General features: G+C 44.3%; 2 protein-coding genes across 6 annotated transcripts in view; one reads left to right on the top strand and one right to left on the bottom strand.

Annotated features, from left to right (window-relative positions):
- Positions 1-27,834, top strand: part of LOC309356816 (F-box and leucine-rich repeat protein 13-like) — a 243,429-nt gene that overhangs the window by 90,129 nt on the left and 125,466 nt on the right. The gene's annotated exons all lie outside the window — the stretch shown is intronic.
- Positions 1-27,834, bottom strand: part of PCSK6 (proprotein convertase subtilisin/kexin type 6) — a 131,200-nt gene that overhangs the window by 68,672 nt on the left and 34,694 nt on the right. For all 5 annotated transcript variants that reach the window (XM_081888486.1, XM_081888487.1, XM_081888488.1 and 2 more), the window contains 3 exons: positions 13,432-13,536; positions 5,464-5,574; positions 2,719-2,862 (listed from right to left, as the gene is read on the bottom strand). In XM_081888486.1, coding sequence (XP_081744612.1) covers positions 2,719-2,862; positions 5,464-5,574; positions 13,432-13,536 — 360 coding nt within the window. The remainder of the gene's footprint in view (positions 1-2,718; positions 2,863-5,463; positions 5,575-13,431; positions 13,537-27,834) is intronic.

Consider the following 27,834-nt stretch of genomic DNA (forward strand, 5'->3'; position numbering starts at 1 on the left):
GCTTGGTCAGAAAGAAAAAAAATTCAAGCGGGGCTTTTAAAGCACACTCAGCTCTCCAAACAAAGCTGTCAGGGAACTGATATCGGAGCCAGAAGTGGAGGCAGGGCTCCCAAGCGATGCCGGAGAAGGGCCAAGCAGGGAGAGAGGGGACTCATCAGCTGGGGAAGGAAATCAGCGTAACACCAGGGATAAAGGGGGGCGGATGGGGGAATCGGAGAGAGGGCTCCAGGACTCTTCGCTGGAGACCAGCGGGGAGAGCACAGGTCCTCCGCTACCCACACCCACCCTGCACAGAAGACTTCCGCGCAGGGAAAGTAGGCGTAGACTTGGCGTCAAAGAACTTCTTTGCTGGAAGAAGTTCAAGAAACGCCCACTGACGGATTCTGCTAGCGACTGAACAGCCACGAAGTGAAGGGCTGTCCAGCCAGGAAAGGTTTAACCAGGCTACCTAGCCAGGAGTGGCGGCAACTTACGCACAAGCAACCCCATATAACCATCACAAAAGCACAACAGCACTTTTAATGAAAAGCCCACAAGCCTCTTGAGATGCCCCATTAACACTAATGAGAAACGCCAGGGATTCAATCTGATAACCGGGCATTCCTATTTTTTACATTTCCTCATCTGAGCTATAAGTAGCCAGTAAGCATCAAGCAAATGTCAATTCCAGAGCGCTGACTTCATCGTGCTCTCACAGATGTTCAGCCCAATTCTGAAAGCAGGTAAGGGTGCAAATTCAACAAAATGTTTTTTTTAAAAACAAAAAACAAACCCAACTCTCCTCAGCGGCTTAGTTCACTTCACAGAATATTTTTTTTCTCCTTTATGGAAGCCAATAGGCAATACAATGCATTTAGAGTATGGGTGGGAGGAAATTGTTTTGAGTTATTCATTTAGGGCTGTGGCAATTTATTTATTAAATTAGTTGGTTAGTTGATTATTTTTTTAAAAAATCCTGAAATGAGATTATGCTCTGGAGGGCCCATGCATAACATAGAGGCCTCTGAGCCACTCCCTTATTTTGTGCTTGGAGAGATACCTATCAGATGAATCTATGGCGTGACCGCATTTGGAATATTGTGTGCAGTCCTCATTGCCTCATCTCAAGCAGGATATTGCAAAGTTGGAAAAGGTTCAGAAAAGAGCAACCAAAATGATCAATGAGGAAAGGCTGCAGCAATGGGGACTTTTTACTTGAGAGGAAAGGTGAGCCAGAGGTGACATGACAGAAGCCTATAAAATTATGCACAGCATGGGGGGAAAGTAGATAAAGAAAGGTTTTTCTTCCTCTTTCATAGCACTAGAACATGTGGACATCCAATGGAGCTGTATGTTGGAAGATTCCTGTTCAGGGAAGTTTTTTATGTATGATATTTTAGTGTTTTTTGGTTTCTATGGAAGCCGCCCAGAGTGGCTGGGGAAACCCAGCCAGATGGGTGGGGTACAAATAATAATTATTATTATTATTATTATTATTATTATTATTATTATTATTATTCGGGACACCACTTCTTTGTGCAATGCATATTTAAGCTATGGAACTTGCTCCCATGGCCAGGGATTTGGAGAGCTTTAAAAGAGGATCAGACAATTTCATGGAGGATAAAGCCATCCGTGGCTACAATGGCTATTCTCTGCTTCTGAATAGCAGTTGCCTGGGAAGACCAACAGGGTTCCTTTCTTAATGCCCTTAAGTCAGTCTTCCTGATAATCTAGATCAGGGGTAGGCAAACTAAGGCCTGGGGGCCAGATGTGGCCCAATCGCCTTCTTAATCTGGCCCGTGGGTGGTCCGGGAATCAGCGTGTTTCTACACGAGTAAAATGTGTCCTTTTATTTAAAATGCATCTCTGGGTTATTTGTGGGGCCTGCCTGGTGTTTTTACATGAGTAGAATGTGTCCTTTTATTTAAAACACATCTCTGGGTTATTTGTGGGGCATAGGAATTTGTTCACATTTTTTTCCCCTTCAAAATATAGTCCGGCCCCCCACAAGGTCTGAGGGACGGTGGACCGGACCACAGCTGAAAAAGGTTGCTGACCCCTGACCTAGACGCTCCTCCCTGTCGGCCACGCTGGCTATGGCTGACAGGGGCTGGAGTCCAATAGCATTTGGAAGGCCACAAGTTCCCATACCCTTGACTTATTCAAATATCATGGTTCTGATAACACCAAGGTTGCAGGTTCGATCCCTGGATGGGACAGCTGTGTATTCCTGCATTGCAGGTGGTTAGAGGACTAAATGATCCACTGTGTCCCTTCCAATTTTACAGTTCTATGATTATTTGTGGTCCATAGGCAGTCTCCTGTCAATGCAGCACATAACTGAATCAAAGCCCAAGTTACCAATTTCACCTGAGGCCTCCTTTGCTCAGAAGCACGTGCAATGGGACTCACTTCCAAGCACCATTGTACAGTGGTACCTCAGGTTACATTGGCTTCAGGTTACATATGCTTCAGGTTACATACTCCGCTAACCCAGAAATAGTGCTTCAGGTTAAGAACTTTGCTTCAGGATGAGAACAGAAATCAGGCCCCAGTGGCACGGCAGCAGCAGGAGGCCCCATTAGCTAAAGTGGTGCTTCAGGTTAAGAACAATTTCAGGTTAAGTACGGACCTCCGGAATGAATTAAGTACTTAACCTGAGGTACCACTGTATAGGACTGTGGTCTTGAGGGCCAGTGTAAAAGAGGTGATCCAAGGGTCTCCAGCTTTACTTACATAGTTCTGCACAAGATCAGGGTGGTGCTTCTCTATGCCATCGTCGAGAATGGTCACCACAACATCTTTGCCAGTATATCCTCTCTGCCAGGCTGCTAGGACGTTCATTTCTGACCTACAGTCGCTGTTGTTGTCTTCGCAGTGCTGGGGGCAAAGGCAGCAGTCGGTTAGCCATTTCTTCCTTACACAGACCAGCAAGCAACACTCCACACGGCTAAACAAGCAAGTTTAAAAGCTAGGATAGGGGAAGGGCTGTAGCTCAGTGGTGGAGCACCTGATTTGCATGCAGAAACTCCCAGGCTCAACTCCTGGCATCTCCAGGTAGGGCTGGGAGAGAACCGTGTCTGAAACCCTGGAGAGCTGCTGCCAGTCAGTGTAGACAGTACTGATTCAGATGGAACAATGGTCTAACTCAGTGTAAGACAGCTTCCTGGGCCGAAAGCCAAATTCAGTGGATTGGTCCTTCTTGCCAAGGCTATTCCTAGAAGCCCAGGGGAGGTTTAAATGTCCCATCCAGCCTTGTGCTCTGTCCATCAATCGAAGTCAGCCTTGTAAACAGCAACTAGCCAAGTCTTCAAAACCAGCTGCATAGGTTTTTAGCTTGTATTTTTTATATATATTATATTTTTATTAGTTTTCAAATACAAAAGCAAATTTATACATTCCATACATCTTAATTACATCTTACTTCTCTTTTTTGACTTCCTTCAATTTGTCTGCCATTCCTTCCTATTGTTACTTTTTACACATTTCTGCCCTTTTAACCCTTTCCCCTCACAGAGCTTCCTTAAAGCTTACAAACGTAATTTTATTATCACTCAGTTTTTGCATATACAGTGGTGCCTCGCAAGACGAAATTAATTCGTTCCGCAAGTCTTTTCGTCTTGCGAAGCACGGTTTCCCATAGGAATGCATTAAAAATCAATTAATGCGTTCCTATGGAAACCGCCTTCAGACCAGGTCCGGGGACAGTCTGTCCCCCGACCTCTTCTGAAGGCCGGCGGGGGGCGAAAGTCTTTGCTTCCCCCCCCCCCGCCTGCCTTCCCGGGAGAGCGGAGAAACGCAGTGCTGCCTTCCCGCTCTCCCGGGAAGGCAGGCAGGGGGGAGCAAAGACTTTTGCCCCCCGCCAGCCTTCAGAAGAGGTCCAGGACCTCTTCTGAAGGCTGGCGGGGGGCAAAAGACTTTGCTCCCCCCGCCTGCCTTCAAAAGCCGTCCGGGGGCTTTTAAATCGTCCCGGGAAGCCCCCTTTAAAAGCCCCCGGGAAGGCAGGCAGGGGGGACAAAGATTTTGCCCCCTGCCCGCCTTCGGAAGAGGTCCTGGACGAAGCAAGCCCATAGGGAAATTCGTTTTGCGAAGCGCCTCCAAAACGGAAAACCCTTTCGTCTAGCGGGTTTTTCGTCTTGCGAGGCGTTCGTCTTGCGGGGCACCACTGTATTGGATAAACTTTTCCCAATCTGCTGTAAATCTTTGATCTCGCAGATTCCGGATCCTTCCTGTCATTCTGTCCAGTTCTGCATAATCCATCATTTTAGTTCTCCATTCTTCTATCGTAGGTAATTCCTCCTGTTTCCATTTCTGGGCCATCAATATTTTTGCTGCTGTCACTGCATATAAAAATAACTTCTTTTCTTTCTTATTTATCTCATTACCTGTAATGCCTAGTAAAAATGCTTCTTGTTTCTTAACATATGTATATTTCAACTTTTCTTCAATTCATTATAAATCATTTCCCAAAAGCATTTTACCTTCTTACATTCCCACCACATATGAAAAAAGGTACCTTCTTTTTCTTTACATTTCCAACATTTGTTGCTTATCTTATACATTTTTGCTAACTTCACAGGTGTTACATACCATCGGTACATCATTTTCATAACATTTTCTTTTATAACTGTGCATGCAGTGAATCTTAAGCCATCTTTCCAAAGTCTTTCCCAATCCTCCATTTGAATATTATGCCCTATATCTTTGGCCCAGTCGATCATAACTGATTTTACCTCCTCATCCTTCGTACACCATTCCAGTAATATCTTATACATTTTTGCTAAATTTTTATAATCATTATTCAATATTTCTGTCTGAAATTTTGATTCTTTGTCAGCAAAACCCCTCTGATTTAAATCTTTTCTGAACATTGCATAGGTTTTTAGCTTGTAACCCAACTTAATGCACACAAATCTAAGCATTTTGAAGCATCTAAGATTAGGTTTCACCTCCTATTATTATTTATAAGGAATACTATGAGCAAAATAGGAAATTGATTATTTTTAATTTGTACTTAAGCCTGCATACTATGTCGGTAGTTTTATTTGTTAGTTTTTTTCCTTTTCTATTTTTCTTCTATGTATCTTTTCTAAAAGGCAATCTGTATAAAGTGTGATATTGTATCAGGCTGAATTTATTGACTGCATTCTGCTGATTTAGAGTACTTTGTATACACTATCCTGATTTTCAATGAATAAAATATATTTTTAAAGATAACTAGCCACTTTTTCTGGAATCAAATAACAATGAATAAACTGCCGTGTGAATGCAGCACAAACTGGGAAGAGGAGGTATAGAGTTGCAAGGGCCAGATACAGAAGCTCGGAGGGCCACGTTCACCCTCACAGTCTTGCCACTCCTGAATAGCAGAGGAAGGGGGTGGAGGGAATGTGTGATTCTGTGATGCCAAAAGACTTTTGCAAGATTCCCAAAATATGCATAATACGAAAACACACACACACATAGTGAATGTATAGTTACCATGTACCACATTTCAGGCCAGAGTGGGTCATTGAAGGAAACAAAATGGTGGTCACGTCGAACGCGTCTTTTGACTCTTCGTTTAACTTCCTGTTGTTGGAGCCACCTTACCTAGAAAAAAAAATTAAATAGCAGTGTTTCACAGGAATGCTTGGGTTTTTTTAACAGCAGCATCAATAAGAAAATATTTGTTTGCTTTGACATCTAAATCCCAGTTCTTGCCATATGGCTCACAAATTGCTTATTAACTCTGTTTGTAAGACCAGCCAACAACATACGCTCACAAAGATTAAGAGAATAAATTGTAACATTAAAAATACAATAAAGGAAGCATTCAAATTGTTCTTTCTGGCAATTAAAAAGAAGGCACAAATCAGAAAAATGGGATGCCCATGTTATGAAAACACATCATATCAAAAGAAGATCCATTGAAATCAATGGACTCTACATTAGGTCTACTCTGACTCTCACTAACATTGTGTATCATCCAGGTTGTTGAAAGTAATAATATACATACAAACGCACACAACCTTGAAACATCAAAAATGAACCTAACAATCTAATATGCATCTTTTTTCACCCAACAAGCATTCAATACGAACTAATATCATTTTCTGCAATTGAATTAATCAGTATCTATTGTTTTGAAACTTGACTTTGTCTAGATTTATAGGCATTTTTCGTGTACAGTATGACGATTTTGCAAGCAAAATATGTAGAGATATAATTTTGTTGCATTAATCTCCCTGCAGTATCTTAATACTGTATTGTTCTTGGAAATAATTCGACGCAGGCTTTTCTCTATTCTGTTTGATTTAACTATTCTTGTACTGTTATGCTAGGAGCAATAAACCTTTGAGAATTTTCTTTCTTTTAATGAACCTAACTAATTAACAAAGCCTAACTTATCCATGCCCTAACAAGCCCTAACAGTACCAAAAACTGTTTGCTACTAATCTGTTCAAAACAACAAAAGAGGTCTGGTGGGCCTACTAGAGGTAGGGAATTCTACAAAAGTTCGCCACAGAAAGTGCTCTCTTCCTTTGCTTCCATTGCCTGGAATGAAAACGCCTTTCCATTTTATTGAGGTGCCTATCTTAACCTCATCAGAATGACACTAGACATCAAGGCCATTTGTCTAATTAGAAGCAGTTTCAAGCACATGAATAATTCCTCATCCTGTGCATATTGTTTTTCTAAGTAACCGTCTGCCTTTTTCCGTTTTTTGCCATTTTTTAATGGGTTTCTCTTCTTAAACCTAAACAAATCCCAGTACAAAGAAGCACCAGCGTAATTCTTAGAGCAGTGGGTGATTAGAGCCAAAACAAAAAACCCCTACTTCAAACACACGCCACAGAAGAAAAATGAAAGTCAGTTAAAAGGGCCTCAGTGAGTTTTGATAACAAAAGTCGATATAAAAATTCTAGAATGCTCCCCTTTGCTCTCTAGTAGCTTTTGATAGAGCAGATGTTCCACAGCTGTACAGACCCCTCCACAGAACATTAACAAGATAAATTAGATTATAGGCATGCTGTATACCAAAAGTATGAGGTTTGAAGCAAATGTTTATTCATCGGAACAGATCGGAATTATAATACAACTCCACTGAATTAATGCAAACTTCCCTGCTCAAGTACATAAGAGAATTAATCCTCCACATCCCCAGCTTCTTACAAGGACAGTTTCATCAAGGAAAGGACTCATGAAAATCTGGGATTAGTCTCCAAGGTAGGAAGGATCCCCGAGGGGACTCAAAGGATCTGAAGTGGATTCTCAGCAAGGGAGAACATTTCCGACACACGGATTAGCCTAAAGTTTCTGTAATAATAAATAGGAATCCCTGGGTGGGGGAAGGCCGGTTGTGACCTTTTGAAACGCAAGAGCTGAGAAACAACGTGAACCAGACATTTAATGTGCTCAACCAACTCTTGAGTTATTGTTTTAAAGGATTATCGGCACTTTCACCCCTTCAAGCCTCAGAAGCTTAGAAATATAAGAAACCTCAAAGGTTTGATGGGGGGGGCGTTAAAAGCAGGGTTTGGGGGCTCTTTCTCTCTTATGTTGTTTAAGATGATGAGAATAATATAGTATTTCCATAACACACTTGTCTAGGTTATTTCCTGCCAAGACACACAGCTCCTGTCAAGCTGGGGACCAGGATGGGACTGGGAAAATTGGTGGTTAGTACAGTACAAAGGGACGCAGGTGGCGCTGTGGGTTAAAGCCTCAGCGCCTAGGACTTGCCGATCGAAAGGTTGGTGGTTTGAATCCCTGCGGCGGGGTGCGCTCCCGCTGCTCGGTCCCAGCGCCTGCCAACCTAGCAGTTCGAAAGCACCTCCGGGTGCAAGTAGATAAATAGGGACCGCTTACCAGCGGGAAGGTAAACGGCGTTTCCGTGTGCGGCTCTGGCTCGCCAGAGCAGCGATGTCACGCTGGCCACGTGACCCGGAAGTGTCTCCGGACAGCGCTGGCCCCTGGCCTCTTAAGTGAGATGGGCGCACAACCCCAGAGTCTGTCAAGACTGGCCCGTACGGGCAGGGGTACCTTTACCTTTACCTTTTACAGTACAAAGCAAAGGCAGTCTGCTAAAAGGCACTCACAATTGTCTAATTAATCAGGCCTAGCAAACAAGCCTGACCCAGAAGGTTTTATTCGGCAAGGAAAACCACTTGACCTATTAGGACTTACTGCTGTCCCCTTCTTCCATTTGGCCAGAGGTGGTGGACCCGTTACGTAAACCTTCTCTCACCCCAACACCCCTTGGGTACCAGCTTCACAGACAGGGAGTGGGCTTCATGTCCAACAACAAAGCAGAGGCAGTGTGACATAGTGGTTACAGTGCTTGACTAGGACTGGGAAGACCACAGTCCAAATCCCCAGTCAGCCAACTGGGTGTATAAGGTATACACTACCTTATAATACTAATAATATGAATACTACCACTGCATAATAATTCTAATTTTTGTACCCTGCCCATATGACTGGGTTGCCCCAGCCACTCTGGGCTGCTTCTAGAAACATAATAAACACAGAATTACAGAAACATAATAAATTACAGAAACATAATAAAAACTTCCCTATACAGGGCTGCCTTCAGATGTCTTCTAAAGGTTGCATAGTTGTTAATCTCCTTGACATCTGATGGAAGGTCATTCCACAGGGCAGGTGCCACTACTGAGAAGGCCCTTCTCTGCCTGGTTCCCTGTAACCTCACTTCTCGCAGCGAGGGAACCACCAGAAGGCCCTTGGAGCTGGACCTCAGCGTCTGGGCTGAATGATAGGGGTGGAGAGGCTCCTTCAGGTATACAGGGCCGAGGCCATTTAGGGCTTTAAAGGTCAGCACCAACACTTTGAATTGTGCTCGGAAACATACTGGGAGCCAATGTAGGTCTTTCAGGACGGTTTTTATATTGCCTTGGCGGCCACTCCCAGTCACCAATCTGGCAGCCACATTCTGGATTATAACCCCATAACCTAAGAAGCATCTCACAAGGTTGTTGAGAAGATAAACATGAGGTCGAGGAGGAAAACTGTGTGCCACTCTGAGCTTCTTGGAGAAGAGGCAAGGTAAAAATGTAATACAGTGGTACCTCGGGTTACATACGCTTCAAGTTACATACGCTTCAGGTTACAGACTCCGCTAACCCATAAATAGTACCTTGGGTTAAGAACTTTGCTTCAAGGATGAGAACAGAAATCGTGCTCCGGCAGTGCGGCAGCAACAGGAGGCCCCATTAGCTAAAGTGGTGCTTCAGGTTAAGAACAGTTTCAGGTTAAGACCGGACCTCTGGGACGAATTAAGTATGTAAGCAGAGGTACCACTGTAAATGCAGAACAAGAGATGGTGGCTTTGAATTTTGTTGTGCGTAAGGAAGACTGAGCAGGCCCGCATGAGTGACAGTTACTGACAGCAGCGACAACCTCATATCTCCTCCTCAAAATGTCCCCCCCAAAAGACGAGCCTTGGCCAGACACCTGAAGCTATAAAAAGGTGAGGCGAGATACAGCTCCACAGGGAGAGAGTTCCAGGTGAGGCTGGTGCCCATTGGGGCCGGTCGCCTGTGAGGTGATTTGAAGCAGCTGCCTTGGGTGGCAGAATCCCATGGGGCAGCGCAGGCCTCCTTCTCTCAGGGGTGATGGAGGGGAGACGTGAATCTGCAGGAGAAGCAGGTAGCAGACCGTGCAGACTTCTGCCCCCTGCGGCAAAATGTGTAGATCCGGCACTGCCTCCAGATGCATCCGTAGCGACGCCCACCAGGAAGAGAAGGAAATCTTGCATGGCTAATTGCATTTTGCTAATTGGCATACTGGTTTATTGGGCTACTTCCAACCCTGCCTAAATGTTGCAACACGTAGGCCGGGACACATGTATAAACCAGGAAAGTGATTCAATTCACTTGAGGGAAAACAACGAAAATGCCAAGCCAATCCAACCCAGAACCTTGACTAAAACTTCAGCCTAGTCATTAAAACAAGATGCCCTCATCATGATGTAATGCTAATGAAGGGTATCCCTTTGGGATGTCTTTATTTGTTATGATTTTCCAACACAGAAGATGCAGCAGAATAGCATGTAGAACGATCAGCCGATTTGATGCTTTTAGGCGTTTGCAATTCATTGCATGTAAATGACAAGGGAAAGATGGCTGTTTGGGCATTATTTTCTTCCCACAATTCTCTGGGGGGGGAGGAAAAGGACACCAGTTCCACCCCCACTCTCCTCACTAGGGATGCTGCAAAATTCCAGTGGAAACAGGAATAGAAATTGCCAACGTTTGCAATTTTTGCCCCCATGTCCAGAACAGAAATTAATCCAGCAAATATGATCAGTTGTTGTCCCTTTCAGTCCACAAACAATCTGTTCACGGTGTTTTCTTTGCATTGACATGGATAGGGTAACATAATGATGTAATCTTGCCATGGCCAACAGCGGGACAAATAATGTAGCTTTTGGCAGAAGACTAAATGCAGTGGAACGAAAACAGCACTGAATCCAAAGACCACAAGGCGGGATGGAAAAACAATGCCTTATTACATCCTACTCTTCTTTTGGCTAAATTATTTGTACCCCGCCCATCTGACTGGGTTGCCCTAGCTGCTATGGGCGGCTTCCCATTGCCACTCACCAGCTGAGATAATTACTAGAAAGAGCAATAATAGATAGCTCTTCCAGAAATGCTTCCATCAGCAAGCAAAGCTGACCCGTTGCATCATCTGGGGCCAGTGGTCATCTGGTCTCCCGTCATCTGGGTGGCCATTCCAGCAGGTCACTATAAGATCAGTTATAGCGGCAGGAAACTATTTCTGGCCTGCAGGCCAGCTTCTTAACTCTCCACCCTTGGGGGTGGGGTCACCATTTACAGGTGGGTGAGGACACAGCCAAACTGAGCAAGATTTTCTAGAACAAGTATGAGTGGAGGGTTCAATCCTGCCGGCTGCAGGGAATGTGCTGGTGAAGCTGATGTCACCCAGCAGTGGACAGGTGGGCATGTTTTGTGGAAAATAGCTGCATGGGCCAATTTGGGCCCAATATTGACCTATGGTGTATATAGCTTTACCACCCCTGCTCTAATAAATGATACCAGTACTTGCTTGCTTTCCTCTTCCCTCCTAGTTCCCTCTTCCTTTTCATCACGTCTGCCAGAAACCTGAAGGTTTTTGGTGCTTTTTAGCATTATGATTAGCTGCCCTGACAGATATCCCCAACTGTGTTTGCTTTCTGTGTCTATATGCAGTATTGCAACAGCTTGGCCCTACAATAGAACTTGCGGGATATAGATGCCGTGCCCCACCCTCAGAACTTGATTCAACTGACCTGGAAAAAAAGAAGAAGTAAGTAGCACTAGAGACTTTTCCTAATATTTTAAAGCTAACAAGTTCCACACGTTTCTGAGAACATTTTCTCCTCCCTTCATCAAGGAAGTCTAGGTAAATTGAAAGAGACAAACTGTAAAGCTTGTGGGAAAAGCCACTTGATCTACCAAGTTTCATTGGCAAAAGATCGCCCAGTTCAGGGAGCCTCTGAAATAGGATGCAGATTTATATAAAAACAAAAATAAACTTGAGAAGTTTTCAGCTTTAAAAGCACCAAGTCACTTAGTTGACTAGGAGCTTTAAACTTTTAAAAACAACGCGTTCAATCCCCCCCCCCCAAATCCTTAAGTTATGCAGTTCCATCTTTTCCCGTTAAATTCAAGGCGGCATGACTTGTTTAAAGGCTTGCTTTAGCACCACTATTAGCATATTCATGCATACACATTAGGTATACCAGTCAAGTAGCAAAACACTTCCCAAGTGATCTGCTAAGGGAGAACACCAAGGCATAGATTACGAATCCAGCCTAGCTCCAAGCACCCAAAATACAGCGGTGCTCTATTTTGCAAACTGTTAGGTTGCATACATACCATACATTTGAAGTGCATCCCCACCCCACTCCAAAAAAAGAATCCTGGCAATGGTAGTTTACCTCTCACAGAGCTACAATTCCCAGCACCCTTAAGAAATCACATTTCCCCATTATTCTTTTTTTTTGGGGGGGGGAGGTCTTTAAATGTCTGGTGTGCATGCTGTATTAATCAATACAACTAGGTAAATAGACTAATTTTTTAAAAAAACCATTTGGTTTGCATCAAGTAGACTAATTTGCTTTTCCATTGCAGATATAGATTCATACCCTTCCCTCGCCCTAGCTCCCCTAGGGCTCCAAAACTTAATTAGAACACCAAAAAAACCACCAGCCACCCGTTTTTCTCGCAATTGGTGGGATGTTCAGACCCTTGCAGTTTGTTTATATTTGTCCTTTCTTCCACCCACCCCCCAAATCCCACACAATCGTCAACTATTATTGATGCAATATGGGTGCACATTCAAGAATTATCTACAGCTTGTTAGACTGTGAGCGAATAAGTTCAAATATTTGAATGGGAAGGCACGTGGGTTGATTTGTTTGCTGTATGTGCACACGTCTGGAAGCTACATTTGGCAATACGAAATTGGTCGGAGAGCACCATTCTCTGCTGTATTGTAGACCAGCAGCCTTCATAATCAGTGTTCCGCAGAATGAAAAAATCAAATGCAGTTTCGAAAGGTTCAGCCTGCCACCTTGGTTAAAAATGGGGCCCAGCCAGCACACTGGAACAAAATGCATTCTATATGACACTGTTTCAGGGTAGGCCCACTGTCTGTACACAAGTTTCATGCCCCCAGTTTTAATCATCCACTAAAATGGTTCTGGCCCAGAGGAAAGCTTTTCTTCTGCCAACTAAAAGGGCTTTTGTAGAGAGGAATGTCACCCCAAGGCAACTTACAGCACTGTACTGCAAACTGAAGCAAATACAAATAAATGATGTAAAGTAAAACCCACATAAAGTTGCCCTGCAAAACCTAGGGGCCCACTGTTATCCCAATCTAATATTCTACCAAAACATCTGCCATTATGGTGGGTTAACCTTTCGTTTGACTTTCATTTGCACGGACTTCTGGAGAGTATAGTTTGCAGGCAGGCATATTGCAGGGATAGCCAAAGCAGTGCCCTCCAGAAGATACTGGAACTCCCATCGTTCCTGACCACTGGCCATGCAAGGTGGGTCTTATGGGAGTTGGAGGGCCCCATGTTGACTATCATTGGTGTAGCCCATCAAGGTTGACCCAATGATGCCCCTGCCAAGATGGCATTTGCCTAAGGGGCTTCATAGGCAATATATTTGGGGATATATACCATCATCATTTCATGCTGCCTACCTTTAACTCTGGGATTATGGTAATCATATATTTAATCTTGCTGTTTTTAAGGACACATACCCCCACACCCAAAAGCTAGTTAAATAAAAATGGTGATTTCCCGCCAAGCGTACTTTGGGTTTTCACAGGGTTCCTTTTGCCTTTTGTAACCTGCCCTTGTTCTGGAACTTGGGCTAACGCAAGACAAGCCTGCAAAGTAGACCTGACACCAGTAGCTTCCTACTGTACCTTTGGATCCATTCTGAGGAAGTTGTGTGGGCCTCTGCTGCTGAACGTTGACCTTTTAATCGTCTTGCTGTGGTGAAAGTGGTAATAGTCTTCCAGGCTGCCAATCTGCAATGAGCAATATACAGAAAAGGTGTCAGGACAAGAGGAAATGAGGACCATAAGGAACAGCTGCATGTTCTTTCACAGCACACTAGAACCAGGAAGGAATGCAATTCAGTTTGGGCAGGAAAAGTTTCAATGAGCAACCAAAGATGCTCATTTCACACAGCTAAACCTCTTGCGCATTTGGTCACACATTTGGTCTCCCACCAATGGCCAACTAGATACCACTGGGAAGCTCACAGGCAGAACAAGGTGAAGACAGCCCTTGCCAGCAGCTTACCCTCCAGAAAAGGGAATTCAGAGTTCAAGGGGGACCTTCAAAACATTGCAGGATGGGAAGCTCCTGTTCAGGGTATCAATTTTCCAAGCACTGCTCCAGGAGACTCCATTCCGTTCCCACTCCAACTCCATCTACCTCTCCCACCAATAGTCCATCAGCATTCCAAGGCCACTCAACAAGAACAATCCTTATAGGCTGCTTTTGCATTTTCCACACCTTTCAGTTTTCGCCTCTGAATTCTGCAAACCAGTATCTCTCCCTCTTCTATGTGGATGGCGTCATTTTGGCTACATAAGGATTAGGTAATTTTAACTAGCCACATTTTAGTGTTACATGTGCACCTCAAACTGTGGTTGACGTTAGCTACTGTTTATTGAAACAAGCCAGCTTCACAACTATAGCGGACTTTTTTTTTCAAGCAGAACAGAATTAACATTAACTAGAGTTTGTCAGGTGTAATTAATCAAACATCACACCCCTCCTTGCAGTCATGCCAAGGAGGAAGGAGGCAGAGTAGGCATGGTTTGTCATCATATCAAAATGTATGCAGTATCAAAGATGGGAGCAAAGGAATCTGGCTGAGCCCTGGTTCACTAAGGACTCATCCACACTTCCACTTGTCCCGCTACTTTCCCCGGGGTGGAAACCCACGTTTTAGTGCTGAATCGGAACAAATGGCAATCGAGTTTTCTGTGGATCACCATTTGTTCTGACTTAGCACTGAATCTCAGGTTTTTCCGGGGGGTGGTGGCATGGTGTGGCAAAGGCAGAACCACTCAGATCCATGTCTAGAAAGCATGGGGAAACTGCTCAGAAAACTACCGTAATCAGACTCATGCTTTCTAAGCTCAGGACGAAAGCAAAAGTGTGCACAAGCCCTAAATCAGACCATTGTTTCATCTGGCTTGCTTTTGTTGGCACGGACTGGCATCTCTCTCCAAGGTTTCAGACTAAGGTATTGGAGAAGCTAGAGGGCTTCCATATGCAACCTGGGGCATTCTGTATGCAAAGCACTGAGCTACACCTCTTCCAGAGCAGAATCTCAGTTGCATGACCCATCTGTCTCCACTTCTGGTTAAAGGCATATGTGAATGGATGAGCTCGGGGTCTCTTATCTCCTGCTCACCATATGGGCCAAAGATAAAATGTGAAAACTGCACTTCCGAAATGCATATGGCCTCCCCTCCACCCGCCCCACCACTGAATAGCAACAGAATATGCCTGGTCCAAAACAGCCTCCAGAGTTCTTGGAACCAAAATCCTCAGGAAACCATCTGCCCTTCACAGGTGCACACACATCACGCAGGCGAAGAGCCGTGCGGCTGTGCCATGGCAGCAGCGCCTGCTGCACTTATTCTGACAAAATGCACAATGAAGTGCAGCATCTGGTGATGCTGCCAAGATGGTGCTCAAGGTCTCCAGATACAGGCAGCTGCAAAAGTGACGGCTGCGATTTCCCTGCAATTGTCTCCTGGCGGGGAAACTTTGGCCCTCCAGATGCTGTTAGCCTGGCTAGCACGTCCAATAGCTAAGAGTGATTGGATTTGTAGTCCAGCAACATCTGGAGAGTCCCAGGTTCCCCTGCCTTGGTTTAAGAGAATTAGTCTGCAAACCTATTCCAATCAGATGGGAGCAAACCCCACTGAATTCAATAGGACCTACTTCTGAGTAGCCACGGTCCAGATTGTGCTCTAAATCACAAATTTAACTCATTGGGGAGAAAACCACTGGCGCATGTCAGAATCAAGCCAAATACAGCCTCTTCCTTAAAAAAATAAAAATCAAGTTGTTATGAGCCATCTTTCCTAGAGCTATCACTTGATTAAAGCCGTATTTGATGAATCCACTAAAGCGCCTATGATTAATTCTGCTTAAATCTGTATTGAAAGAAATAAACCAATACTGTAGTGCAGAAGAGGAAAATACTTATTTTTCTATACTTATTTTTAGATATGCATGCATGTTGCAACAGGCTCCATTTCAGAAGACGAGCACCAACAGTCTTTTCAGCGCCAAGGTAAGGCTTCCTTGTTTGCTCAGGCATGTTAAATCTTCATTTATATTGGCTTGGTTTGTACATCACGCAAAGCCAAACAGCGGCTTAGTGGGACATGCAGAAGTATGCAGGCTCCCCAAGAGGAGCAAGGTTACAGCTTATGCTTAGTGAGGAAAGGGCTTAGCCACAAACCCTGGTTCAGAAAACAGGCTAAACCATGGGTAGGCAAACTAAGGCCCGGGGGCCGGATGAGGCCCAATCGCCTTCTAAATCCAGCCCGCGTACGGTCCAGGAATCAGCGTGTTTTTACATGCATAGAATGTGTCCTTTTATTTAAAATGCATCTCTGGGTTATATCTCTGTGGGGCATAGAAATTCGTTCATTTTAAATACACACACACACAGTGGTACCTCGGGTTGCATATGCTTCAGGTTACAGACTCCACTAACCCAGAAATATTACCTCAGCTTAAGAACTTTGCTTCAGGATGAGAACAGAAATCATGCTGCAGCGGCAGCAGGAGGCCCCATTAGCTAAAGTGGTGCTTCAGGTTAAGAACAGTTTCAGGTTAAGAACAGACCTCAAGAACGAATTAAGTTCTTAACCCGAGGTACTACTGTATATATAGTGCACCCCCACAAGGTCTCAGGGACAGTGGACCAGCCCCCTGCTGAAAAAGGTTGCTGACTCCTGTGCTAAACCAAACCTTGGCTTAGCTCAGCACAGCAGCTTGTACACTCCCAGAGACCCACTAAGTCAAGGATGGGAACCTCTGGGGTGGGGTGCAGGACTTGGCCCTCCAGGACTCTCTATGAGCCCCTTAGGACTCTCCCCAAGGTACACCCTCTATGTGCCCTGCTTCACATCCTCCTTGCGTTTTTTTGCCTGGCTGGAATGTGCCCCAGAAATGTTTGGGAAGCACAGACCCAGATGTTGCAATATTAGGCAACTAATGAATTATAAATTATAAATATTGTGAATTAAAATAAAATAAATAACCTTCAATGCATAATGTATATTTTACTGTGTGAATTGCTTCTCCAAGAACAATGCTATTTTGACTGATATTTTTTGTGACCGTATACATTTCTTTATAAGGTCCACAGTGTTTCAAATGCGCAGGTGTTGAGTTTTATGCTGTTAACTCTAATATAACATTGTCTCCTGCCTGTGCTGGATATTTGTAGATTTTTTCTGTTAATGATAGAGGCATTTTTTTTGTCTATAAAAAAATAAGAAAGAGTCAACGTATGATGTTTTGAACATATTGTGTAGATACTTAAATATTTACAGTAAAAGAGAAACTACCACTTTCTGAAGCAGCCTATTCTTACATTGGTATATCCAGTGCTTTTTTTCTTGGGGGACACATACCCCTAAACTTTTTATGCATCTTTGTACTTTTGTATTGTACTTTTTATTTATTTTTCCCGATCTGAACTATAAAATGGTGATTTTCTTGAGTCCTAATGAGAGTACCCCTAAACATTTTTAAGATGAAAAAAAGCACTGCATATATCCAACTGCTCTACTAAACATTGCAGCTCTAATCTTTTCACAACTCCAAAAAGGGAAATGAGGCAAATCAGACTGACAGCCGTTCTATTTTCATAAGAGACATTGTTCACACCAGAATTATCCATCTCTTGGTTTGTTTTATTATTATTTTGCTACAGAGCAGCCAGAAGGCTCCTAGCCCATGTAAAGTATGGTGTTCCTCCTTTAAGAAACCACATAAATATCAGAGACACCGGCCCAGATAGAAGACAATTCATATGTGCCAAGAACCATCACTATATAGTTTCAGAAGCAAGTTTTGCTCTTGCTTAGACTTGGCTTCTCCTCTCTGGAAAGTGGAGATTATAAATAAGTAACATCTATATTTAGCCTGGAGGATAGGAAGCAATAAAAACCAAAATTAAAAAAGAGGTTTAGGAAAAACAAAGTGTACCAGTAACTTCAGATGGATCTGTGAAGTTGCCTTACACCACATCAATCTTATAATCCACCCACCTAAGTCTTAACAATTCCAACCAGCAGTAAATTTCAAAAAATCCCAGGCAGATTATGTTCAGCAACACTTCCGCCCATCCAAAAGATGAACAATGGTTACAGAGGATATGCTCCGAATGACTTGCCGAACTCATGAAGTCCTTTTCGGTGGCATCTATTTGGAGGGCATATCATTGTGCATTGACTTAAATCCATTCGTACGGCACATACTTCTGCTGCAGGTTAAAACCAGCCCCCCTCTGCTGATCTAAACACCTGAAGCGGGTCTGTTGGGAAGGAGGTGGCCTTCCAGGTATTTGGGACCTGGGTCCGGAAGAAGAAGGGGAGTGGGTGGTGCGCAGGCACAAGGTGAGCCAAAATGGGACATCTGGGAATAGAATCAGAAGCTGGGGTGGCTTCTGTAAATCCAGGATGTCCCGCTTAAAACAGGACAGTTGGGCTGTTATGCTTAGATTCTGCCTGTGGTTTTCCCAAAGGAATCTCATCGGCCACTGTGAGTACAGAATGCTGGACTAGATGGGCCACTGGCCTGATCTATTACCTACAACATCTAGGAGAGAATACCAGGGTCTACAGGAGGTGATCTAACTGAAGAACATTCACACAAGGAGCAACTGATCAAGTGGTTTTTAAGTAAATAACAGGTGCACATGCATACACAGAGAAAGGGAGAAAAAGAGAGAGTGAGAGAGAACATTGGACTGGGCCTTTGGTGCGAGTGCAGGTGAGCTTAACCCTTTGCCCTTGTTACGATGGCTGTCGCAAGGATCCTAAATGATAAGGAAAGTCCTCTCCCCAAGACCCCGGAAGCTGCTGCCAGTCAGAGCAGACACCATTGAGCTTAATCAACAAGTAACATGACCTAGTTTAAGTCCGCTTCCTATGCTCTTTCCTACACCTACTGGGAAACCCCAGTAATTGCGACAGAACTTGCAACTCTAAAAGCCTCTCTCCACTTGCCAGTTTTGTACGTCACAACTGGGTTTCCAGTAGCCTTCGCCCTTCCCAACATGTCTCTGCAGGTTTCACAGCACTTCTACCGGTATTGCAATGACGTTTTGATGGACTCCCGTTTCAGCCACGTGCAGCAGCTGTGACTGGGATAACTTGTTTATGCCTTGCACCAACTTAGCACCATGTTTTGTGAAGCTACGATAAATCTGTGCATTTCTGTTAGCAAGATTTTGCCAGGTCATTTTGTTTACTCCTGCCTTTGCTATCATCAGCTGCATGCTTTTATCACCCTCTTTCGGTTATGCTATAGATCAGAGGTGGCTAACCTCTTGGGCCCAAGAATTGTGCTGAATCCTCTAATGGCTGCATGCTATTCAGACCACAAGCTTGCCACACATAGAGCACATGGGCACACAGAGACTACCTTCCCCTATCATCCCCACTCAGATCTAGAGCTCTAGCATGGATGGGGGCAGTGGGACTTATGGAAAGCCTTTCAAGGTCCATCCCACCCTTCCAAAATTCTCAGGAATAGAAAAAAAACAACCCCAAGCCCCAGAAGCAGATCAGAGGGACAAAAAAACTTTTTAAGGGCTCTCTTCCCAGCCCAGCCCAGCATTGCCATCACCTCACCTTTTACCAGTGGCAAAATTGTCACTGAAAGGGGGACCTCTAACCCTCTTTTCACTACCTTTGCAAACGGATTAAAGCAGCCCAGAAACAAGGTGCTCTGATTTGGTCTGATGTTTCCACAGCCATCCCTGGAAATATCACAGTGGACTAAAGTGCTCCTCCCTGCTTTTGGAGCACTCCGATCTCTTTGCAAGGGTGGGAGTGCTCTGGAGACAAGCAGCACTTTGCTCTGCTGTTTCCAGGTACAGCTTAGGGAAACCTCAGAGCACATGAGAGCAACTCCAGGGCTCACCCAGCGGAACGCTTGCAAATTCAGAAGAGCAGGGTCCTTTCACGATAATCACATCCACACCCAGGGGTGGCCCGTCCAAAACGGTTCAGTGCTGCAGCTTTCGGGTTGCAACACAGAAATAGATGTTGCAGCGTGGAGTCCAGAGGTGCTGGTAGCAACAGCAGAAAGTGAAGCGGCAACAAGAACTCGCAGAGTCCTGCAAGATCTTGTGCAGAGTTCTGCGAGATTTCGTGGGGTCTTGCTGCAAGGCACCACCACTTCTCACTGTGGCAGCAGCAGTGGGAGTGAGCCTGGTTTCTGCCGCCCCACTGGGATTCCATCAAGATCTCACAATCTTGCCCACATCCTTTCTAAGATTACACAATATGCTTACAATTACAGTGGTACCTCAGGTTACAAACGCTTTGTGTTACAAACGCTTTGGGTTACAAACTCCGCTAACCAGGAAGTAATTGCTCCGGGTTGCAAACTTTGCCCCAGGATGAGAACGGAAATCACACGCCGGCAGCAGGAGGCCCCATTAGCGAAAGCGTGCCTCAGGTTAAGAACGGTTTCGGGTTAAAAATGGACCTCCGGAACAATTAAGTTCATAACCCGAGGTACCACTGTATAAAATTATTATTATTATTGATGCATTGATCCACATGTCGTCTTTCAGCTAGGGCTACTGTTTTCTATGCACTTACGTGGGCAAATGATATGGAGTGCTCCCTTATCCTCTTTTGGAGTGACTTAAGCTGTGTTTTCCACTGTACGTAACAGAACTTGCACACCATTTTCTTAAAACCGAAGCCTCTGTGTTTTCAGTGTTCCGAAATGCTTAGCTTTGGAACTCAGGGTGGCTAAAAAGGTCCCCTTTCATACTGATGGGATGGCTCTAGGATGCTGGAGACACAGACCCCGCTGCAGAAATAGTAACAGGCCTTTGATGCCCCCCCCCCTCACAAGCTTGGACACAACTGGGCTCGCCATCCTGATACAGATATTACAATTTGCGTGTGCATGTGCAAACTGCATTAAATATCTGACCAAACTACGTCAGATGTTTGCAATTCAAATGCATCTCTCTCCAGCATCCATCTCCAATCCCCATTGCTGGGTAGTCATTTTTTCCCTTTCCTGCAGTATTCTCCCCCTCCTCCCTGCTGTTAAGAGTTTACATTTTCCAGTCTTTATTATGTTCATTTAGTTCTAACCTCTAAATCTATTTCTAATCTGCAACCCCTGGGGTCTTCATTTTTAGTATAAATTAAATTCATAAACAAGCAAGGCAAAGGAAGCATTCACATTCCCCGCCACCCGCGAAGAGCTACGCAGTCCCCTGTGTTTGTCATTTGTAAAATCTAAACGCAAGGTTTGAAATGCACCACTAGCGAAAGAGCAGAAGAAAACAAGCAGCTGTTGGGGCAGAAGAGGGAAAGGAATCCAAGGCCAAAACGAAAAAGCAAAAGAAAGAAAAGGGAAACCAAGTTAAGCTATGGAAGTGTAGTTTCCTTCAGGCAAAGGATGTCTTCTCTTGGCCTAGCGAGCAGACGAAATCTTCCAAGGAAGATTTCTTGCCGGTCCAGGAAGACGTATCTGGGAAGTTATCCCAGTTTGAATAGCAAGATTCACTTCCAAAATCTGTCTAGGAAGCTTCTTCCTTGACCTCCTCTGGAATGTCCCCCTATCTTACAATCAGGTGTGGGAAACCGTGGGCCCGAATGTGGCCCTTCAGGCCTCTCTCTGTGGCCCTTGAATTTTTTCTGGCCACATCCTTCATTGGCTCTGATTTGCACTCTTTTCAAGTGCTTTTACCTGGCTGGAATGTGCCCCAGAATGTGATGGTGTAGTGGTTAGAGCGCTGGACTAGGCCCTGATCTGGGAGACCAAAGTTCCAATCTCTGCTTAGCCATGGAACTCATGGTGTGATCTTGGACCTCTCCTGTCTGTTTCCTGCTCAGATATTAAACAACAAGCTGTCCTATACCTAGTCAAATTATTTGTCTCTGTAGTTCACTGTTGTCTGCCCCACAGCAGCTCTCTAGCAGACCCTCCAAGTGTCTCTGTTATCCAGAGATGGTACTGGATTTACAGAAGCTATCCCAGTTTTTTATCTGATCCTGGAATGTCTCACTTTTCCTTTAGGACATCCCTATTTTAATCAGAGAAATGTTGGAGGGTATGCTCTAGTTTTTCAGATATAGTGAAACCTCGGTTTTCGAACATCTCGGCTGCCGAATGTTTCAGAATCCAAACACCGAAAGCTCATAAGTAAATGCTTCCGTTTTCAAACGCACCTCGGAAGTCGAACAGGCATTTCTCAATTTTCTCCATTAACTTTGCCGACCGCCCTTTGAGCCTCGGTTGTTGAATGTCTTGGAAGTTGAGCGGTCATCCAGAACGGATTATGTTTGACAACCAAGGTTTCACTGTAGTCTTACCAAATCCCACCTAGAGATGTTGGGGATTGAACATGCAACTTTCTGCGTGCAAGGCTCTATGTGTAGCTTTATCAATAGGGCCACATCTGCACCATATATTTAAAGCACTATGGTACCACTTTAAGCAGTCATGGCTTTAGCCAAAGAATCCTAGGAGCTGAACCTTGTTAATGGTGCTGAGAGTTGTTACAGGGTGGAATTACCAGAGTGGTTTATCAATCCTTCTTCCCAGATGTCATATATTCATTCGTGTGTGTGTGTGTGTGTGTGTGTGTGTGTTTTCTCATATCCATATGTGTGTGTGTGTGTATATATATATATATATATACACACACACACACTCCCGAAAATAACATGCAAGAATGATACTAGGGGAAATTGCTCCACACAAAAATTGTACATTACATATAATCACATGTAAGAATGTGGCTATTATTCACATTAAATTCACACTAAAAGGCTGATGAATTTTCATGACATCTTTTTTTTATTAAGCAAACTGATGCAGAAATGTGGAGAATCAAACTTAATAGTGGAAAAATGAGAAACTGCAAGAAACCAAAATTAATTAGCTCATCCCTAATTATCACAGGCTTTTGCAAACGCCATACGAAATCTGATATTATTAAAGTTCACAGAAGCATACCCATCCAATGCACAAAGATTAGAGCCATAAGAATTTAGATACATTTAGTTGGTTTTAGGAAACAGTTTTTGAACACATATGAAGCTGGGTACATCTAGCCGTGGAAAGGGGCACCTGTGACCCAACAGAGGTTGTGGGACTGCAAGTTCCATAGACCTAACTGAGAATAAAATTTTCTTATTCTGACTTGAGGTAGCTGTCCAAGATCTCAGGAAAGGGACTTTTCCAGCCCTATTAAGATCCCTGATGAATTGTAGAGGCTAAGAACAGTCTTCACCATTTGAGATAAGCAATGATCACATTGCAAACATTTTTTGTTTGTTTCGTGATCAGGGAAGAGGGGAGCTGGGGCCCCACAAAATCCAGAGGATGACTTTGTCCAATTCCTGTATGGCCAGCCCAGTCATTGGAAAAGTGGCAATTTGTCCCATACATTTAGTGATGGAAGGAAACACTGGGCAAACAGCTCCTGTGCTTCTGCTTTTCCAGCAGCATCAGTGGCACTCTGAAGCCAGGTGCCAAGCATAGTTCAGAAACAGGCAGCTATCAGAAGGTACAGCATGCTAGATTTTCATCTGCATTCTTCCAAGGGCCTGAAAGTATTAGCTAGCAATAGAAGCAATCAGCAATGTTAATATCCATTTGCAAAAGTGATGAATAATGCTACGCTGTTATGACAGAAGTCCATGCACCAATTAGGCTTTTAACTCAAACCAATGTAGGTTTTATTGTTTTCCTGAAGCGCAAAAGTCCTGTTTTGTTCTTGTTTTTTTAGCCTTCTTTTGCATATTTCTGCTTTGTTGTCACAAAGCCCCAGATTGGCACCACTCAGCTCTGGGTGTTTACGTCTGCAGCAAGCAAGTCTCAAAACAATGAGAAAGTGTTATTTTTGCCTTGCAATGCCACCATTTGCACATGAAGGGTACGGCTCGCTCGGTTGCCATGGAAATGGGGCCCTGCCAATTCCAACCGACTAAGTGTTAACTGCCAGGCACTGAAGGAACCATTCATCACTATTTAGTGAAATTGGACCAAGGACGTTATGCATCACGGACCAGCTGAGCTCAAAAGAAGTCATAATGGAGAAGGATGGTCTATGGGTTGGGGCACTTCCACATATTGTTGACAGCGGAGGCTGCAGAAGCAAGAATGCCCAAGAGACAGGAAGTACCTTCTCTGGTACTGGAGCAACTTCTGGTTGTGGGACTTAGTGCCAAAGGTGGAAGCTTCCTCACCTGTCCCTGCTAGGCAGTTTTCAGGACTCAAGCCCATATCAGGTCCTGAACCTAGGACCTGAAGTGAATAAGATGTGGATTTGGTACACAACATCTTATTGTTTATTATTTTTAGTAGTAGAATTTATATCCCACCTTCCTCCAAAGCTGAGATTCAGGGCAGCTTACAACATTTAAAAACAACATTATAAAATGCAAAGTTAAGAAAAACAAAGCAGTTAAGAACAATAATTAGGATACAACAGAACACATTTAGAACCAGCCATTAAAAGAAGTTTGCCCATCAGTGATCAGAATCATCTGCACCTTCGTTTTCAAGAGCCTGACTGAAGAGGAAGGTCTTGGCCTGCTGGCGGAAGAACAACAAAAAAGGAGCCAATCTAAAATCTCTTGGGAGGGAATTCTGCAATATGGAAGCAGCCGCAGTAAAAGGGTCTCTTTTGTGTCACCACCAACCATGCTTCTGATGTTAACGGGGCCCAGATAAGATGCTCACCTGAGGATCTTAGAACCCAGACAGGTTCATTTCGAGAGATATGTTCTTTTAGGCAGCCTGTGCCCAAGCCAGGGTTATTTTTACCTTTATACCAAACCTTTCCCCCAAGAAGCTCAAGGTGGCATTACATGGTTCTCCAATTCCCCATTTTATCCTTACGCCAACCCCACAAGGTAAATTAGGCTGAGAGATAGTGGCTGGCCCAAGACTACCCAGAGATCTTAATGGCTGAACAAGGATTTGAACCCTGATCTCCCTGCTCCTAGTCCCTACACTATGCCGCACTGGCCCTCAGCATTCCAAAAACAGGTAAGACGACTTTAGACAGCTTCTGAGTCTGACTTGGGCCACATTTGCACATTAAAGCACCAATACCACTTTGAACAGGCTTCCCTGAAGAATTCTGGGAGCCACAGGTTTTTTTTAAGGTGCGGAGAGTTGTCAGGAGACCTTCATTCCCCTCATACAGCTACAATTCCCAGAGTGATTTAACAGTCAGTCCCTCTTCCCAGGAACTCTGGGAACTGTAGCTCTGTGAGAGGAATGGGGCCTCCTAACACCTCTCAGCACCTTTAACAAACTACAGCTCCCAGAATTCTTTGGCTTCAGCTCCCAGAATTCTTTGGGGGAAGCCATGGCTGTTTAAGTGGTACTGTTTAAGTGTGTATTGTTTTATGTGTATTGTATTGTATTATGTACTGTGGCCTGCCGTTGTTTTATTGTTTATGGTTTAGATATTATTGTAACTGTTGAGTGGATTTCTGTTTAACTTTTATATGTTGTTATTATTATGTTATACTATACTAATTGATGGTTGAATGTTGCTATTTTGATGTAGGCTGCCTATTTTAAAGTTATGTTTTATTAACTTTTATTTATTAACATTTTTGTATTGCAATAGATTGTTATCAGATGTACACATTTTGTTCAGCTTGTAAACCGCCTTGAGTGTTGTAAGATAGAAAGGGGGTATACAAATTAAAAATGATGATGATGAAATGATGAATAGTGGTTTGAACGTATGGAGTAAATGTTGCCTCGCTTGCTGGTCTGAGTAACTAGCAGACTTCGCTGCAGCTGCTTCTTGTGCTAGCTGCAGGTTGCCTAGGCCTTGGTCCTCCACACACCCCACCCTCAACCTGATATAGGAGCCACACCCCTAAACATGCAGGTGCCTGCCAGGCTCGCTCAAGCAGGAGTCACCCACAAAATGAAAGAAGTATAAGTGCCACTAGACCAGCTTGCACCAACTCGGTGGCCACAATGGCTGAGATGAGTGGGAGATGTAGCCCAAAACATTAGGAGAGTGCCAGGTTGACTCCCTCAACCATCTTGCTCATGCACCTGCATGCAACTCCTGGTCACCTATGGCTTCCAGTCATGATGGTAAATGCGAGCCTGAGGGATATTCACCTGCCCAGTTAGTTCAAAGGCAAACGGTGGAGTTCCAAACAGGATCCTGGAGCAAGCAAAACACACAATGGACTAGAGGCACATGGCATAGTCTAAATCAGGGTTTCCCAAACTTGGGTCTGCAGCTGTTGTTGTACTACAACTTCCATCATCCCTAGCTAGCAGGACCAGTGGTCAGGGATGATGGGAGTTGTAGTGCAAAAACAGCTGGAAATCCAAGTTTGGAGCACTCTGGTCTAAATATATTGTTGGGTAAATTCTGGAGCAGGCCAACAAGTTAGGCAAAAAGAGGTGCTGGAATTCCTCATGAACACCTCCCTTGTTCTCTTAGAATGGCAATGGCACCCACCTGAGAGGTGCAGGAACTGAGTTCCGGCTGGAAAAAAAGCCCTGTGAAGAATCACAATAGTATTGTGCCTCAGGGTGACATGGGAATGACTGCCCACCCTCATTTCATCTTTTCAAGAATACTGCAAGGCAGACTGAGCCACTCAGTCTATGTGAATTTCATGGGTAAGCAGAGATCTAAGCCCAGATCAAGCCCAACATTTGACTCAATGCCACACTTGCTCTCAAACTTCTATTGCGATGGGCTTTTAAGGAAAATCTCCAATTTAAGCTTCCAGCAAGAAATCCCCGTTTTTTTGTTTTATTTTTAAAAATTGATATACCACCACTCTTTGGCAGCTTTGGTTCCAACAGTGGTTTACAGGGTTTGGTGTTCCTTCCCTCGCACTCCTGCACCCAAACATCTGCCAGCTTAATTATACTGGAACAAGGCTGAAATTTAAAAGTCAAGCCAGAATTTATAACAGATCCTTTTTAGCACCAAGACAAATTACTGTGCCACCTGGGCAGAGGAGCAGTGAACCGCAAAAGAGTGCAGAGCCCACAAGGAAAGCAATAAGCTAGGATAACTGGCCCCCACCGGCCCCAACCCACCAACTTTGTTCTTTGCAACTGAAGGGCATAAGGAAAAGATTTAGGAAGTAGTGGGGAACAGCTGTAGCTCAGTGGCAGAACATCTACTTTGTATGCCAGGGTCAATCCCTGGCATCTGCAAGGAGGACTGGGGATGTCCCTTGCCTGAAACCCTGAACAGCCACTGCCTGCCAGCATAGCCGTTACTGAGATAAATACAGTGGTACCTGTATGCTTCAGGTTACAGATGCTTCAGGTTACAGACTCCGCTAACCCAGAAATAGTACCTCGGGTTAAGAACTTTGCTTCAGGATGAGAACAGAAATCATGCTCCGGCAGTGTGGCGGCAGCTAGAGGCCCCATTAGCTAAAGTGGTGCTTCAGGTTAAGAACAGTTTCAGGTTAAGAACAGACCTCCGGAACGAATTAAGTACTTAACCTGAGGTACCACTGTAGATCAATGGTCTGCCTCTGTATCCTGCAACCTGCCCATGTATTGACAGAAGCAGAGTTCAGCCAGTGGAAGTCTGCAACGGTTTTTTAAGCCTGGATAGAGGCTGTGGACTCATCCGTACTTTCACTTTCCCCTACCTAGAAAGCACGAGCCAAAAATGGTTTCCCCTTGCCCTCCAGCTTTCTCAGGGAAAGCCCATTCTAAATTGTCAGTCCGGAGGCACAGCAGACCACTGAGACACGCCAGCACAAAAGGATGAGATAATCTTTTGCAGAGCACCAAAATCACTGCCCGTTACTGCTATTGGGACAAGATTTGTGATGCAAAGAAAAATTCTATTTAGATTAAAGCACCCTGCTCTTTACTGGTTTCCGTCACGGATGATAACACTCCATGTGGAAACACTGCAAGACGCTATGGTTTGAATTACAAAAAGAGCTTATCTTTAAACTCTGTTTGATTGCTTGTGTCTGTCGTTCGCATGCATTTGCTAACCCCAGCTCCCCTCGCCCTGCTCCGCCCCAAACCCCTTGAGAAAGCCTGTA

The sequence above is a fragment of the Podarcis melisellensis genome (genome assembly GCF_964234715.1).
Source record: "Podarcis melisellensis genome assembly, chromosome: 14".
Taxonomy (NCBI): domain Eukaryota; kingdom Metazoa; phylum Chordata; class Lepidosauria; order Squamata; family Lacertidae; genus Podarcis; species Podarcis melisellensis.